General features: G+C 37.1%; 2 protein-coding genes across 4 annotated transcripts; both read right to left on the minus strand.

Moving 5' to 3' along the window:
- Positions 1-430: 430 nt before the first annotated feature.
- LOC142643678 (uncharacterized) lies at positions 431-2,731 on the minus strand. Of its 3 annotated transcripts, none has more exons than XM_075818394.1 (4): positions 2,546-2,731; positions 2,056-2,303; positions 1,691-1,910; positions 431-1,599 (listed from the first exon to the last, which is right to left on the minus strand). In XM_075818394.1, the coding sequence occupies exons 2-4, from the start codon at positions 2,299-2,301 to the stop codon at positions 617-619; spliced, it is 1,449 nt and encodes a 482-aa protein (XP_075674509.1). In that variant the 5' UTR covers positions 2,302-2,303; positions 2,546-2,731; the 3' UTR covers positions 431-616. The 3 variants fall into 3 exon arrangements, with proteins under 3 accessions (XP_075674509.1, XP_075674505.1, XP_075674500.1); XM_075818390.1 differs by having other exon boundaries at positions 2,482-2,731; XM_075818385.1 differs by lacking the exon at positions 2,546-2,731 and having other exon boundaries at positions 2,056-2,458.
- A 5,669-nt stretch (positions 2,732-8,400) lies between these two features.
- Positions 8,401-14,638, minus strand: LOC142616410 (putative protein S-acyltransferase 7). The gene is made up of 5 exons (XM_075789273.1): positions 14,106-14,638; positions 12,766-12,948; positions 10,604-10,900; positions 9,392-9,625; positions 8,401-9,279 (listed from the first exon to the last, which is right to left on the minus strand). The coding sequence occupies exons 1-5, from the start codon at positions 14,196-14,198 to the stop codon at positions 8,755-8,757; spliced, it is 1,332 nt and encodes a 443-aa protein (XP_075645388.1). The 5' UTR covers positions 14,199-14,638; the 3' UTR covers positions 8,401-8,754.
- Between the last annotated feature and the right edge of the window lie 93 nt (positions 14,639-14,731).

The following is a 14,731-nucleotide window of genomic DNA, read 5'->3' on the forward strand; positions in this document are numbered from 1 at the left end:
AATATTGAAAAATCATTAAAAAAATGAATTTAAAAGAGAGAGAGAGAGAGAGAGAGAAGAAAAACAAAAACCAGCCCAAAAGAAATAGTATTATAAAAGAAGAGGCTAATAAATGAGAGGAAGAAGATGAGGAAGAGAGGCCCTCTTTCTCTCTCTTTTTCTCTGTGTATGTGCAAGAGGAGCATTAATGGTGAAGACAGGACCATTAAATATTTCTGAGGGTAACTTAATTGCTTGCGTTTATCGCTGAAATTGTCTGTTCGTCCTCTTCAGACTGCCTTCATTGATACCCCCATCTGCCCCCTAACTCTTTCTCTTACTTTTTCTCTTCCCTTCTTATCTTCTGCAACCCACTCCCCTAGATCTCATTTATTGCACTCACTCTCTCTCTCTGGGTCTATTTTGAGCAGTAAATACTAAATACATGTCAAAGGTGAAAATTATATTTAATTATATCATCTTTTACAAAATTTCACCATAGACCCAAGACACAAAAACTATGGTTCTCAAGGGTCAATAGTAAAAAAGTTTTAAGAGAACACAACCCATGATGTAAAAACTGGTAGAAAATGCTAAGCTTAGGTTGTATAATAAGATTATAATTTTGTTTTTTACCTCATAATAATTGTAGCTTGTTGAACTCAGAAGTGAGTTGAGTTGAGGTTGAGGATAATTGTGGCTTGTTGTTGAACTTTGAGCTAGCTGATGAGACCTCTTCTCCAATTGAAGTAGAAGGAGAAGGAATTAAAGTTGATGATGAAGTTTCTTTCATTGTTGGAGGCTTTGAGGGTTGTTGGGGTCTCATTGGTGGTGGTGCTGCACACACTGGGATCACTGATCTGATTTGAACTGCTGGGGCTATCCTGTGAGGATTGAACCCTCCAGTGTACATGGTTCTAGCCATGTGGGCATTTGTAGGTACCTTGTCTTGAGCTGAACCAAAAGGCCCAGTTCTGATTTGGCTTTGTTCATGTTGAATGGTGCTATCAAGCATTGAAGAGGCCACCTTCCCAGAATTTGACATAGGAAATTGCCTATATATTGAGCTAGCCCCACAGACAAAATTTGAACTTGAATTGCTTGGACCTTCCTTTTCAATAGGCTTCTTGATTGCATCTGATTTCCCACCAAGCCACTCTTCCTCATCTCTTTGATGCTCTTCCAATGGAGGTGTTATAATTTGTGATCTGCCCCTGACTTGTACTGGAATGGACCTATTTGATGAGTATGGAGAGGGAGTGTCTCTAGGTGAAGTTGGTGGCAAGATCTTTGAAGCTGTTCTAGGAGGGGGAGGAGGCAGAAGAGACACAAAGGAGTTTTTAATTTGTGATGAACCTTCTGAGGCAGAGTCAAGTAACAGATCCAAAAGCCTCCACTGCTGATGCTGTATTTGATGATTACTAGATGTGGATGAAGAACCACAACTAAAGTCTCTATGGGACCTCACCATTCTTCGTTTTGCTTGGTTCTGATCCCTCCTCCTTGCTTGTTTGAAATCATCTTTTGGTCTAAAATTTGAAAGAAACCTTGTCACAACCGCCTGATCCTGTTCTTCACGAGTGGCTGCTTCTTTATTTGTCCATGCACCCAAGTTTGGCACTGCACAGAAATGTACATTGATTACGCTAAAATACAAATACTAGACGATGAAAAACTATCTACTAATGGGAAGAAATCAAAATATATTTACATTTTTTCAGGGCAGACCAAGCTGCTATTGCAGCATTCTTCTCAGCTTGTTTCTTTGTCTTGGCTGGCTCACCAGTGAAATTCATGCCTGCAAGCTCTACAGTGCAAGTGAAAATTGGAACATGGCCAGGACCTGATCTTATTGTGGTATATACAGGGAGGTTCAGTCCAGCTCTATGAGCAGTTTCTTGAAGGAGGTTCTTGTATATTCCAGTTTCATCCTTCATTATAATCCACAATAGAGGAAATGAGGAAAACTAAATTAAGAGGTACATGAGTAATGCTTATATTGCTCCAGACAATCAAGAAAACTCGCCAAATACTAATTAGAATTGAGAGCATGTTAATATTACCACAGGAACTTACAAGAACTCTTGCAGTGAGAGACCTTGCAGGGCCTCTTGTGGACAAGACACTAAGAGCTACTTCAGCAGCTGCATGCTCTGCCTGTCTTAATGTGGTGCAATAGCTTGGGCTTTCAAAGATCTCACCATTGAAATTCACAGAAGCTTTGAATCTCGGTGCATGATCAGGTCCTTCTCTAATGCAGGCATAAGAAGGCAGATTGAAACAGCTTCTCTGTGCAAGTTCCTGCAGCTGATTCTTGTACATATCTGCCATGAAAGAAATCCACAACAAACCAATCAAATCCTATTCCCAACAACCTAAATGGGAAGTTAAAAACAACGGTATGAACAGTATTTAGAGGGAGAAAAAAAAAATCCATCCCAAATGGCCATAAAAATTACTAAAACAGCTTAGTAACTGATAAGCAAATCAGAAAACACCAACCTAAAGAAAGAGTGAAGGAAATGAGCTCAACCACTGAAAACTAAGACAAAATCAAGGAACCCACCTACTTCAGCTCATTTATCACTCCTACATTGGCTTTGGGAGTTTTGTCTTTCAGCACGAAGTACCTAATACTTATGTCACCTGTAACTGTGAGGAAGAAAAAAATGGTTACTGAGTGAAGTGAAAAAATATCAAAACTGCAGCTCTGAGCCAAAAAAGCTTTGTCACTCTTTTTTTGTTCATGAGTTTTTACCCATCAGGAAAAGGAAGGTCCCATTAAACTCAATCAAATTTTTTTATTATTTTTCCTATATAGCGCAGTTTTCAAGCAATGAAGAGCCAAAAAACCAGCTCTTCTCATTTAGAAGGGGTAGTTATGACATTTTTTGGATTCTTCTAGCATCATTGCATTAATAACAACAATGTTTTAAGCCTTTGTCTTTGAGTTTTATTTTACAAATTGCAATGTATCATCATCATCATCACCTTGACCTTAGCACTAGCAGACTAGGCATTGTGTTGACTGGACAGTTACCTCCCTCAGTTTGACTTTGAGAAATGAAATTATTAACTTATTATAAAATTACTGTGGGGATGGTGACCCCATCCCATGCGGTCAACCTCACCTAAGCTTGATACTATCATGTTGTAATTGAATTGGCTAGAGATTAGACTCAACCAACTTCTATTATTGTGAGCAATGCAATCGAGACACGTGTCCAGACTCAATGGGGTTACATTCTTTTTTTTTTTTTTGAAGAATGGGGTTACATTCATTGATTGCTTGTTTGATTACAAAGCAAATGTCCAGCACTGTGTTGTCAATAGTACTTTAAATCGTGAGGTGAAATTTGGTTTTGAATACAAATTTCTCCTACCATTGCACTGTGTCTTCTTTGTAAAAGACATGATTATTAATGAGAAGCAATTAATGTATCGACATTTCATCTTTTATGATAGAATTATTTTTTAGATTATTCTTCGATTTTGATGTACAAAAGAGTTGAAAAAAATTAATTTAGAAAAAGAAATTTTTGTATAAAATTCTAGGCAAATTACAAAACTTTTAATAACTCTTGGAAAACTTGTGATGCAGACAAACATTAAATTGGCAGCTGAGACAGGGCTAGGGGACTCTAGTCTGGTCCGCTAAAAGATAATTAACTCCCATTCATTGCAATGCCATTAATACAAAGGTTAATTTTCTTTATTACTATTAGGTGAGATTATTATTATGATTATTACTATTTAGTATTTACTGCGCACAATGCTATTATTAGTGTGTATATATATACACACACTTTTATTATATGGTAAACATTTCCCATATTTTGGTCAATGACTCGATGTAAACCACGTGGCTGATTAGAGGCAAAATTGAAGGCTGAGCATACATGAAAGTACCGAGATGTAAATCATGTAATATCGTAGGTATTGTATGGGGTGCAATACCTTATATAGATGGCCAAGATGAAAAGTTAAAAACTTAACTTTTTTTTTTTAAATCTTTACTGTCCAATTAGAGAATTTATTAAGTGTACGTGGTAGTTTAGTTTGGATAGGCACAGGTCTTTAGATTAGTAAAACTAACCATACATTTGATGCCATCAAAACATATCAATAGCGAGTTAGTAGATGTTAGTGGTGTGATAGCCAGATAAGTAAGGTAGAAAGTAGAAAGTATAAAACGCACATTAGTTTACGTGGAAAACGCCTTTGCCTAAGTATGAGAGGTGAAAAATCAGAGTCTAAAGTAGAAAGAAACTCTAATTCTCAAGTCACTGTATTAACTGAGAAGAGCATTGAAATTTTATGTAAGTGTGATGCTTTCTAACTCTAAACGTTTTGTGCAGGGATGCTAGCCCTTGGACTTAGGTAGGGCAAGGGAAAAGCTGACTCTTTCACAGGTGAAGCATTCGTTGGTCATGGTTACATTACAATGTTTGCTGCATCATTTTTTGGAGCCTAGCACCATGCCATCTTTGCTGGGCAATGGTGCATGCAGTGGTGCATTCTTGACATTTCAGTAAATTAGTGGAGCTTCATAAATGCCAAGGCTTCCATCTCACTTCATCCTTGCCTTCTTGTTTGCATCATGCTGCTTATACACATCTACCGGTTGAGAAACTTTAAAGAAGACATTAGGGCTTGATTTTGCTAACTCGGGAGTTGGCTTAGTAGTTTCTAAGACCTCATGATATCCATGAGATCATAAATTCGAAATCTCTCGCCAATAATACCTCTATTATAGTGTTCTTTTGAAAATGGGTTTCGTTATGATTTAATTCTTTAAAGACAAATGGTCCATTCTAATTGACCAAAATCAAAAGTTCTACTAGAACTTGTAAATATTGACAATTCTTTAATTTTAATTATTATACTGGTAGTAGACCCAAGCATCACGTTTGAATATATAATTATTTTAAGATGTGGTACAATGTATAATTTATTCTCAAAATTTTATTGTAGATAATTTGTTCTTCCTAAAAATTAAACAATTTATAAAAAGTAATTTTCACCTCTCTATTTTTACAAATATATAATTTTATTATTTTTAGTTTTTTGATTGATATATAATTTTTTGAAGTAGTCCATATTCTTATAAGTATTGTTTTTATTCATTATATTTTCCTAACTTCTTTTGGTACAACTAAAATTCTTATGTTTCAAATTTACCATTCAAATTTCTCATTCTCTTAAAGAGATTATCATGAAAATAAAAACTTATCATATGATTAAAATTAATATTACTCAAATAATTGATATTACTTTCAACCCAAACCTGTATTTTCCTGTTCTTAAGTAAGTACACTGAAATAGATTAAAGAGGACCAAAATGGACCAAATTGAATTAATGGGTTGAAATGGACCAAAGTGGACCAAGTAGACCAAATTGGATCAAATCGACATAATTTGACCGAAATGGGCTAAGAGTCTTGTGGCTCAACTAGTTAACACCCAATCATATTTACAGTAGAGACATTGGATTCAAATCCCCCTCCACGCTAAGTTGTGTTTGGTAAGGGGTGTTGTTCAACTGTTGTTTGAGTTTATGGTGTTCAACTGTTGTTCAAATGGTGTTTGACATATTACTGTTTGGATGAAACACAATGGGCCCACCTGAAGTGACATCTCAGCTCTCTTCTCTCCCACGCGTCTATGCAGAGTGTCTTCCCTTTCATCCTTCCCGAAGCTCTTCTCCTCTCCCTCTCGCATGGCGGCTGTCCCATCACCTGACACATATGCTTGCAGCATTAACCCTCCATTAATCTCACACACCCACCCGAATCCCCCATTACTCGTCCCAACAGCCTTCCAATCTCATTCATAAACACGCAAAGAACCCCCAAATACGAAGTCCTAAATTCACACAAATTTATCCCCAAATCGTACGGCCTGATCACCTCCCCAACCACCATATTTACTCGCATAGCCCAACCACACCTTTGATCACTGATTATTGTTAGATCTTTTGAAACCATCATCAGACTTTGTCTCAAATCACTTTAAATGCCCTTCACAGCACACCTACCATTACATAGTATATTATGGAACTTGCAGACACAACTTCCCCCTCCTTAGTCATTCCGCCGTATTCATCCTCCTCCAACGCAGTTCCTTCATCTAAGATAAGTGTTTAATGTTGCTGTTGAATTCAAAGTTCAAGTTTGTCGTTTCTCAAATTTGTTCTTAGTTGCTGTTGATTGTTGATTGTTGCTCTTGAAGTTGGACACAATTTTCCTCCATGCCCATCTAATTAAAGCTAATTATAATTTGTTAAATGGGCTTCTGAAAAATGGGCTTTATCTCAGAAATCATTAATAAAGGCCTAAACTATATATTTGATTCCATATCAATCATTTATAATTGTGATGATAATTTTGTTTGTTTCCTCATGTTGTATGTAACTTTGTCTGCAAAAGAATCTCTTTTATATATACCTATAATAACTACTTTGAGCTAGTCTTGAATATGTGTTACTCTAGATGTATCAGTTTCTTTTATACATAATGCTACAACTTGTTTGGTAGAGTTTTCTATGCAAATGACCATTTTACTCTTCTTCAATTACTGGTTTAGGGTTTTAGGTTTAAGGTTAAGTTCAAGTCTGAGAAATCATAAAACTAATTAGGAAAATGGAAACCTTGAATTTACTAGGCAACCATGTACACTCTGTCTTGCCTACTATCCATGTTAGTGGATATTTTTGGCTTAAGTGTGTATCTCTTATTAGATGGCTGCATCATCTGACGCTGAGGATTGGAAGTTATGGCCTCCACCTGTAGATAAGCACTTCATTGATGTTTTGGTTGAAGAAGAAGCCAAAGGGAACATACATTTTGGGCAATTCAAAAAAGGGCTTTAGATAGTTGTCCGAGATGAGTTCAACCAACAAGCCAAAAAAGCCTATCGCAAAGACTAATTACACCAAAAATATCAAAGGTTAAAGCAAAGACATCGTGTGTTTGCCCAACTAATCGGTCGAATCGAAATGGGATGGGATTCTATTACCAACACCGTCACAGGTAGTGACGCAGCTTAGGCACAGGCAGTGGTAGTGAGTGTTATAGGTTTAATTTATAATTTGCATGCCATTGATTTTGTAAATTTTTCATGTATACAATCCCATATATAACACATGTGAATAATCTCATATATACCACATCTTGCTAGGCCAACCCTAAGTGCAAAAAGTTTCATAAAAATGGGCTAGACCACTATGACCTGCTAGGACAGCTCTTCAACACGAGCACTGCAACTAGATTTTTACAAATATCCTCCGCCCAACCAGCCCCTAACAGCGATGAAGAGCGAGAATTGGATGCCACTTTCCTAACGCATGGAGTACACGTCAGTGTTGAACCCGATAGTCCAAACAATGTGGAGGAGCTGCCCCCCCCCCCCCCAAGTTGCAGGGCAATGCAGCAAGCGTGCTAGAAAGCAGCCAGCTCACTCTGACACCTCAGAAGAAGAGGAAAGGAGGGTCTATTGACAATATCACCGATGCTATCATAGAGTTCACAGAGATGTCAAGGAAAAGGTGTAGTGATAAGGAAAGCAAAAGTCAAAAGGAAATAGTTGAATCTACGCCAATGGATGATCCCTTCTCAATGGACAAGGCGTGACAATTTTGAACAATATTGAGAATGTTGATAATTACACCATGTTCAAGGTCCTTAATGAACTCCATAAGCCCGAAAGTAGAGCTGCTTTCATCATGCTAAGGCCGGATAGAAGAAGAGGCTGGATGGATTTAATGAGTAGTTTACAGTAGGGGAGTTGGTTAAGAAAAGGGGGCAAGTGAAGGGCTGCTTTTTGTGGGTTTGTAGTTTCAGTTGTTATATTTATTACGATAATTATTTGGATGGTGAACAGGGGCAAAATAATGCCTCTCACAGTTTTAGCAAATGGGTTAAGGCGTTGTGTTCCAAACTTTTTTTTTGGTTCCTTGGTCCCCCACCCCCACCCGAGTTGTTGACGATATTTTGATCTATGAGGAAATTTTTTTTTACCAAAACTTCAAATTAAAAACTGCGCAACAGTTCTATGCTTTAGTAGTAAAGATTGTTAACTTTTTTAGCTTAATCTAAAGATTACATTAATTAATATAAGATTTCTTTAGCTTTTTCTTCTTTCTCCCCCCAACCCCCAAAATTGACCAAGAGTGCTTTTTTAACAAGCTCTGTTGGGACTAGTGGTGGTTGGGTTGGGTTGGGTGGGGTGGGGTGAACAATTAAACAAATAAATTCAATTTACTTATAGAAGTTGACAATTTTTGTTTCATAATTGACTTAGTCAAGTTTAAACCAGTTCTCAGTCCCATTATCATGCCCAGGTCAGGCAAAGAGCTTAATAATGAGTTACGCCTGCCCTAACCACCAACTGTCCAAACCCTATCAACTGCAGCCCAGCTAATTTTACAAATCAAAGTATATTAATTAAAATTATTGCCCCACTAGAAAGAGATGGGAGTTAGCCAGATAATTGACACTAATTCCACAATTGCAATACAACTAGATGCTAAATAATTCCACAAATGTGGTACCAAAACCATGACTCAAGAAAAGCTCACTCATATAACAACACACCACAACAGCCAAATCAACACTTACAACCCCACCAAAGCGAAAGTGCCCCCCACCCTACCTATTGCAAATAATATTAAGTGGAAGTTGAGTGACGAATCGTTAAACTTCAATGAACCCACTCTACACCAACCAAATCAAATCCCATCTCATTTCCTAAGTAAAGTAATCCATCATACGTTGGCTATGAATTTCGGTTCTCGGTTGTCAAGGTGCTGCTGCTACTCCCACCAACACGGTTTGGTTCCCCCACTCTTGCTGCCAAAGCAAGAACTTCGGGTGACATTTCCCAGCTACCACTTTTCCTTCCCCAACTGGATCTCCTGGGATGTATTCCAGCACGCTCCCCTGAAGCATCTACTGTAGTCCTTATATCTGGAGCAATTTCACCTAATTCACCATCCTTTATGTTCATGCGATCATTATTGTTAAGTTGCGCTTCACAATTATCTGCCCCAGCAGCCATGTCTTCCCATACTGTTTTCCTGCCCATTTCTATGTCCTCCACAGCTTTCCCCATATTTGGACTCATAAAACCCCCACCCGCTGGCCTCGCAGGTAACCCAGGTTCCCTTGGCACCTTTTCCCTGAAATTGTTCTTGGACGGGGGAATGCTGGAGCAAAATATTTCCTTGAAGTTGTCCACCACTCCTTTGTTAAAGGGATTAGCTCGTCGATCATATCGATATCTGAAATTTTCATATGTCGTCTGCAAAAGCAGATATGAAAACTTGTCTGTTACTAACAAGGGAATTAATTTAGGGCAGATGCATAGAATTCCACACTATAGGGTTGTGATATGAAGAAGATGGATATCATACCTGATTTGTACTGATGAGATATAAATGGAAGGCAGTAAGGCCACCAACAAACCACATGGATATGAAAGTGTAAACTATTAGCACAATGGAGGCTGGTGTTTTGATCATTGCTTTCCAAATTGATGTCTGCTCTCCTTGCATGATCCTTCTGATGTAGACCCAGCAGAATCCAAAGACATATATACAAAGAAGGGTCGTCGAGAAGACAAACATGAAAAAGAATCGATAATTTCGCTGCAACCAGAATTTAGATTTTTCAGATATACGATTTACACCCAAAACTTTGAGCATCATCAATTCAACTCATAACCAAAAATATGAGTCAGTCAATATAATAATTTTAATTCAAATTTGAACTAAACTCATTTGATCAATTTCAGTCATGCTTATCTTCAGTCAGGCTGATAATCACATGAGCTCCAGCCTCCAGCTCTTCCGAGCTACCCCATGGAGGTGATCTCTAAAATGATTTAAAATCCAGTGTTTTCTCCAGAAATCCCTAGGAGGTGTGGTCAAGATCATTAGATTTGAGTCCATCTAATATTTTCCCTTAGGATGTGTTTGGTTGGGGTGAAAATAGGGAGAATGGAAAATAAGGAAAGGAAAATATGGTGGAAAATGCTGTTTTTCACTGTTTGGTTGAAGAAGGAAAATAAGAGAGACAAAAAATAGGGAAGAAAGTTTTCCCTCCTGGGTCCACTTTTTTTATCCTCCCAAATTGGGAGGAAAATGATGAGGGAAAAGTAATGAGAAATCCATTTCACACAAATACCCTTTCACCTACCCCTCACATATTATATAACATGGGAATAATAGTCAATTTATATAAATTACATTTTCCATCCTTCCATTTTTCTCTCCAGCCAAACAAGAAAGTTTTTCACCCTCCCACTTTTCCACCCCTCCAACCAAAAACACATGAGGGAAAACCAAATATTTTCTATCCTCCCACAATTTTCCATCCTCCTACTTTTCCACTCCTCCCACCAAACGGACCCTTATAGAAAAACTCATTTTTCTCCCAAACTAATGAAACAGTCTACCCATGAACAATGATGCTGTATTTATATATATTTATATATATATATATATATATATATATAAAGGAAAAGAAAACAATATGACATAGTAAACATAAAACAGGTTCTGGGACTGGCAAACGCGCGCGCACGTGCACACACAAAAACCAGCTCCAATCAAAGGATGACTTACCCGCCCAATACACTGCCCAACCCAGGGGCAGTGGTGGTCAAATCGCTCCACACAGTTATTGCAAATTGAACAATGTGAGCAGCGAGGAGGTCTGTAAAGCATGCAAGTATCACAGTATTTAATCTTTATAGTGACCCCATTGACATCTACTTCCTTGATGCGAGGCAAACGTAACTGTGGAGTTTGACTAGCCCCAACTTCTACATTCCCATCAAAGCCTTCTGGTTCGGGAGGGTGTGCATTGCGTGGAATTATACCGGGATCTCTTCCAGAGGTTAGCAGAAGAAGAACTAAAACCTGTAAAAATAAAATAAAATAAAGTAAAAATGTTGATCAACTGAGATTCCATTTACAGAAGGTCATTTTGACTACTTCTGACACAAAACAAGCCAAAATAAAAGCAACAACAGAAATTTTAAAACAGAAAATAAAGATTGAAGGAACCTAGGAGACAACACATAGGCTTTCTTGGAGTCAGCACCTATAAAAATTGCAACTGGCTCCAAAATTAAATAAAACCAAACTAAATTAATGCTCCATTTGTTTCAATGGAAAACCTTGTATAAAGATAGTTTTCCTTGTTTTCCAGTGTTTGGTAGCATAAAAAAAGATGAGTCAAAGGAAAACTATATTTGGTCAACATAAAAAGCATGGCTTATTTTTAGAGATTGTTTTCCATTAAATTTTTTTGAAAAACAACTCTATCTCACAGCAAGCTAAATAAGGAAAGTTAGGAGGTTATTTTTCAACTCATTTAAAGTTGCTACTAAACATTGGAAAATGAGATAGTTTTATAGAAAATGTTTTTAAAAAAATAATTCAATTTCTAGAAAACATCATTGTTGAAACAAACAAAGCGTAAAGTTTCTTTACACTTCCCGCATCAGCTTCAAAAATTGCAATTGCATATTGCAAATATTGTCCAAGGTTGCTAGACAGAAAAAACTAGCCCATGCAAGACGTAACCAAAAGATGAAAGAAAAATTTAAGCACTTCCGCTTTTGTGACCACAACCTTGTCTCTGGCCATTTTCGGTCTAGAAAATTTGGCCAATCAGTGCTCTTGGTACATATATTTATCCTTGTATCTATCAACCTATTTCTGTAATTGATTCCTCCTAGTATGTTATGTATCTATATCACTATAAGTTTACTACTTGTCATTATCGACACACACAAACAAGTACATCAGTGGATGTGAAGCCCATCCATGAAAGAAAAAATATCAAATGCAGAAATACAAGGGGTTCTACTACTTGCAAAGATTCTGAAACACTAATTCCAATAACTCTCCTGCATCACTAGACAAGCTTCTCTCAAGCCTCCATAACTAGAGGCAGAATATTTTTGTCTCTCACCTAGGATCTACCTAGTTTAACTCAACAGTGGCTCTGCATATTCTTGTTCAGGTAAGTCAGCATGCCAAATAGTTTTCATTTCAACATACATCCATCCTAAAGTTTTTGCAATGATTTCGTGTATAGGTAATCCAAACGATAGAAAGAAGAAATTGATGGCTATTGGAGCATCATTTGATAAGGCAAAATAAGTCAAACCATATAATCCCCTCTCTCTCTCCCCTCTCTTGGGCCAGATGAGGGGCCTTAAAGATGCAAAGGGTTCTCGGTTGGTAGGTTTTTCCTGCCATATAGGGCAATGTACCAACTATTAACACTGCAGCTGAACTCCATAGACACCAAGAAGGCTTGTCCTTGAATGATGGAGGGGCTTGCAGAAATTATAATCAACTAAACACTGTATTCTATCTCATTCAAGATTTCTGAATGAGAAAAAGACCACAAAACTCTGTTGTTCAACATGCAATGATCAAACACATTTCTATGAAAACTTCCTAGAAAAAGTTGGGAGATTATAATGATTTAATCCATTTTGTATCTTGTAAAAATCATGGCGGTTTTAGACCTTTCATGCATCCTGACTACTAAAGGCTGCTACACCACATGCTGTAGCTACATTAACTGATATCTTAATTCCAAAAGGAGATTCTTAACAAACTTGAAATTTATCTTTTATCGTACAAAGAATTCCAAAGCAAACTGGTCCTTGTCAAATGTCATAACATCAACAACATTGGAAAACAAAAAATAAAAAATGCAATAGAAAGTAATAAATACTATATGTGTGCAGTAAAAGAGAACTCACATAAATAGTGAACACAACAGAAACAACCATTATTGATACTCCCCAGTGATTAGAATAGACATCCATCAGTTTTCTGGCAACAAAGACACAGAAAACTGCGACAGGAGCAACGATAAGAAATATGGTCAATCCCAGTGATCTTACATCTGGTCCAAATATGAACCTTCCCTGAAGAAAAAATATCTGCAAAAGAGCAATGACAACAATTAACACCTTAGCAGAACCACAGAACCATTCTTCATATGATCTTCAAAAAGCAATTACAAACCTCAAACACAATAAAAAACAAAGCCTTTTTAAACTGATTATGAACAACTTGGACTCAAATTGAGAAAAAAAAAATTGTTTATGTTTGTCTATTTAGCAAATGCGCCAAGCTCAAGCCTAAATTTAGGATCGACTTTTAAATAAGCCAAAATCAAACATAATATTGTGTTCGCAAGCGAGTTCATGAGTGTGAGGTTTGATTTAAGTATAAATTATATGTTTTATATGTATACATGTAGAAAAACATGCTTATATAGCCTTGGGATTGGATTGCATAAGTTTGTAAATGTTTTTATGATTGATTGTGTAAGTTTGTAAATAATTTATGATAATACAAATAGTCCATTTTGTAGTAAAAACCATGTATAATTGTTAACAATACAATGTTGGAAAATCTAATTTTTACAAGTTCGTAAACGAAAAGCATTCTATATTAATTAACTCAACTAGTACAATTTCAACCAAAATGTAGTTCTTAATCATTAGCATAAAATTCTGGAAGAATAAGCTAATCAAGTAACCCGTGAACAAGGTTGAGCTTGTTCGACAAGAAAATGAACCGAGCTTGTAATCTAAGTTGGCTCATGCTCGAAATAAAATTAAATGAACAATCTTGAACTACTTATAATACTCCGTCTCGTTTCTTTTACATCCCTAACTCTATATGTAACTTTAAAAAAATAATAATAATAATTAAGGCCCTCAACAAACATAATTGAAATGAATGGGCTAGCTAATCTAAATTAATTGAACTGGTCAGCAGAAAACATCATCGTTGTTTGCTAAAAAGGGGTACCAAATTACTTTCACTGTCTTAAATTAGGCACCAAAAGAGAGAGAGAGAGATAATAAAAAGTCAGCGAATTTGTTTAATCCAAAAATAACCCAAATATATAGAGAGATATATGTTCCTAGTAAAACATTCTCGGAGCATTATTGTCGGTTTAGATTCTAATTTATTAAAAGGCAAAGCAAAATTGTACGAAAAATTAGAAATAAAGATGAGAAAAATAGAAAGTGAAAAAAAGAGAGAAAGAGAGAAAAAAAAGGGGGAAAAAGAAAAGTGGATATACATTGCTGCCTTTCCAGGCTTGGTAGACCCGTAAATCGTTGGATCCGGACCCGGGATCCGATCGCTGAGGTGGCGGAACCACGTACATAGACATAGTGTTTGACTGTTGAGTCTGTTTGTTTCTGAGCTTAATTTAGAGATAAAAAGGGATCCTCCTCTATATTATTATTGTAAGGAAAGGAAAGGAGGGTAATTTAGTTGCTCGGTTTTGGTTTTAGGGTTTGGGAATCGGGGGGGATGGACACGTCAGATTCCGGCGAGCTCATCGGTTATGTTCTGAGCTCAGAGAGAGAGAGAGAGAGGGTTTGGTATTGGTTTGGCAAAAGCAAAAAAGACACTGAGAAAGAGAGAGAGATGACTGTGAGAGTTGTGTGTGTGAGGGAGGGGAGTGGCCTTTACAGCTGGGGGTGTAACGTGGCGAGGTTTGATTGGGCGGTGAGTGTGAGTTGGCCCTGTGTGGGGGTGGGGGTGGGTGTGGGACTTGCTTGCTGCCTTTCTTTTTTAATTTGGGGGTTTCATTATTCAATTTCAAACAGATAGAAAGAGAGGATGCGTATGCGATGGTGATGTTTTTATTATAAGAAGAAGAGAGAGAGGTGAAGGACAAAGGAGATCGGTCATCGTTTC

This window comes from Castanea sativa, chromosome 1 (assembly GCF_040712315.1).
Source record: "Castanea sativa cultivar Marrone di Chiusa Pesio chromosome 1, ASM4071231v1".
NCBI classification, from domain to species: Eukaryota; Viridiplantae; Streptophyta; class Magnoliopsida; order Fagales; family Fagaceae; genus Castanea; species Castanea sativa.

Coding starts and splice junctions, on each gene's coding strand:
- LOC142643678 (XM_075818385.1), bottom strand. CDS start 2,310: ATGGCAGATATGTACAAGAATCAGCTGCAGGAACTTGCACAGAGAAGC. Junction 1,911..2,055: donor CTCTCACTGCAAGAGTTCTT/GTAAGTTCCTGT, acceptor ATTATAATGAAG/GATGAAACTGGAATATACAA. Junction 1,600..1,690: donor TTGGTCTGCCCTGAAAAAAT/GTAAATATATTT, acceptor ATTTCTGTGCAG/TGCCAAACTTGGGTGCATGG.
- LOC142616410 (XM_075789273.1), bottom strand. CDS start 14,198: ATGTCTATGTACGTGGTTCCGCCACCTCAGCGATCGGATCCCGGGTCC. Junction 10,901..12,765: donor CTGTTGTGTTCACTATTTAT/GTGAGTTCTCTT, acceptor TTATTTTTACAG/GTTTTAGTTCTTCTTCTGCT. Junction 9,280..9,391: donor ATCTCATCAGTACAAATCAG/GTATGATATCCA, acceptor CTGCTTTTGCAG/ACGACATATGAAAATTTCAG.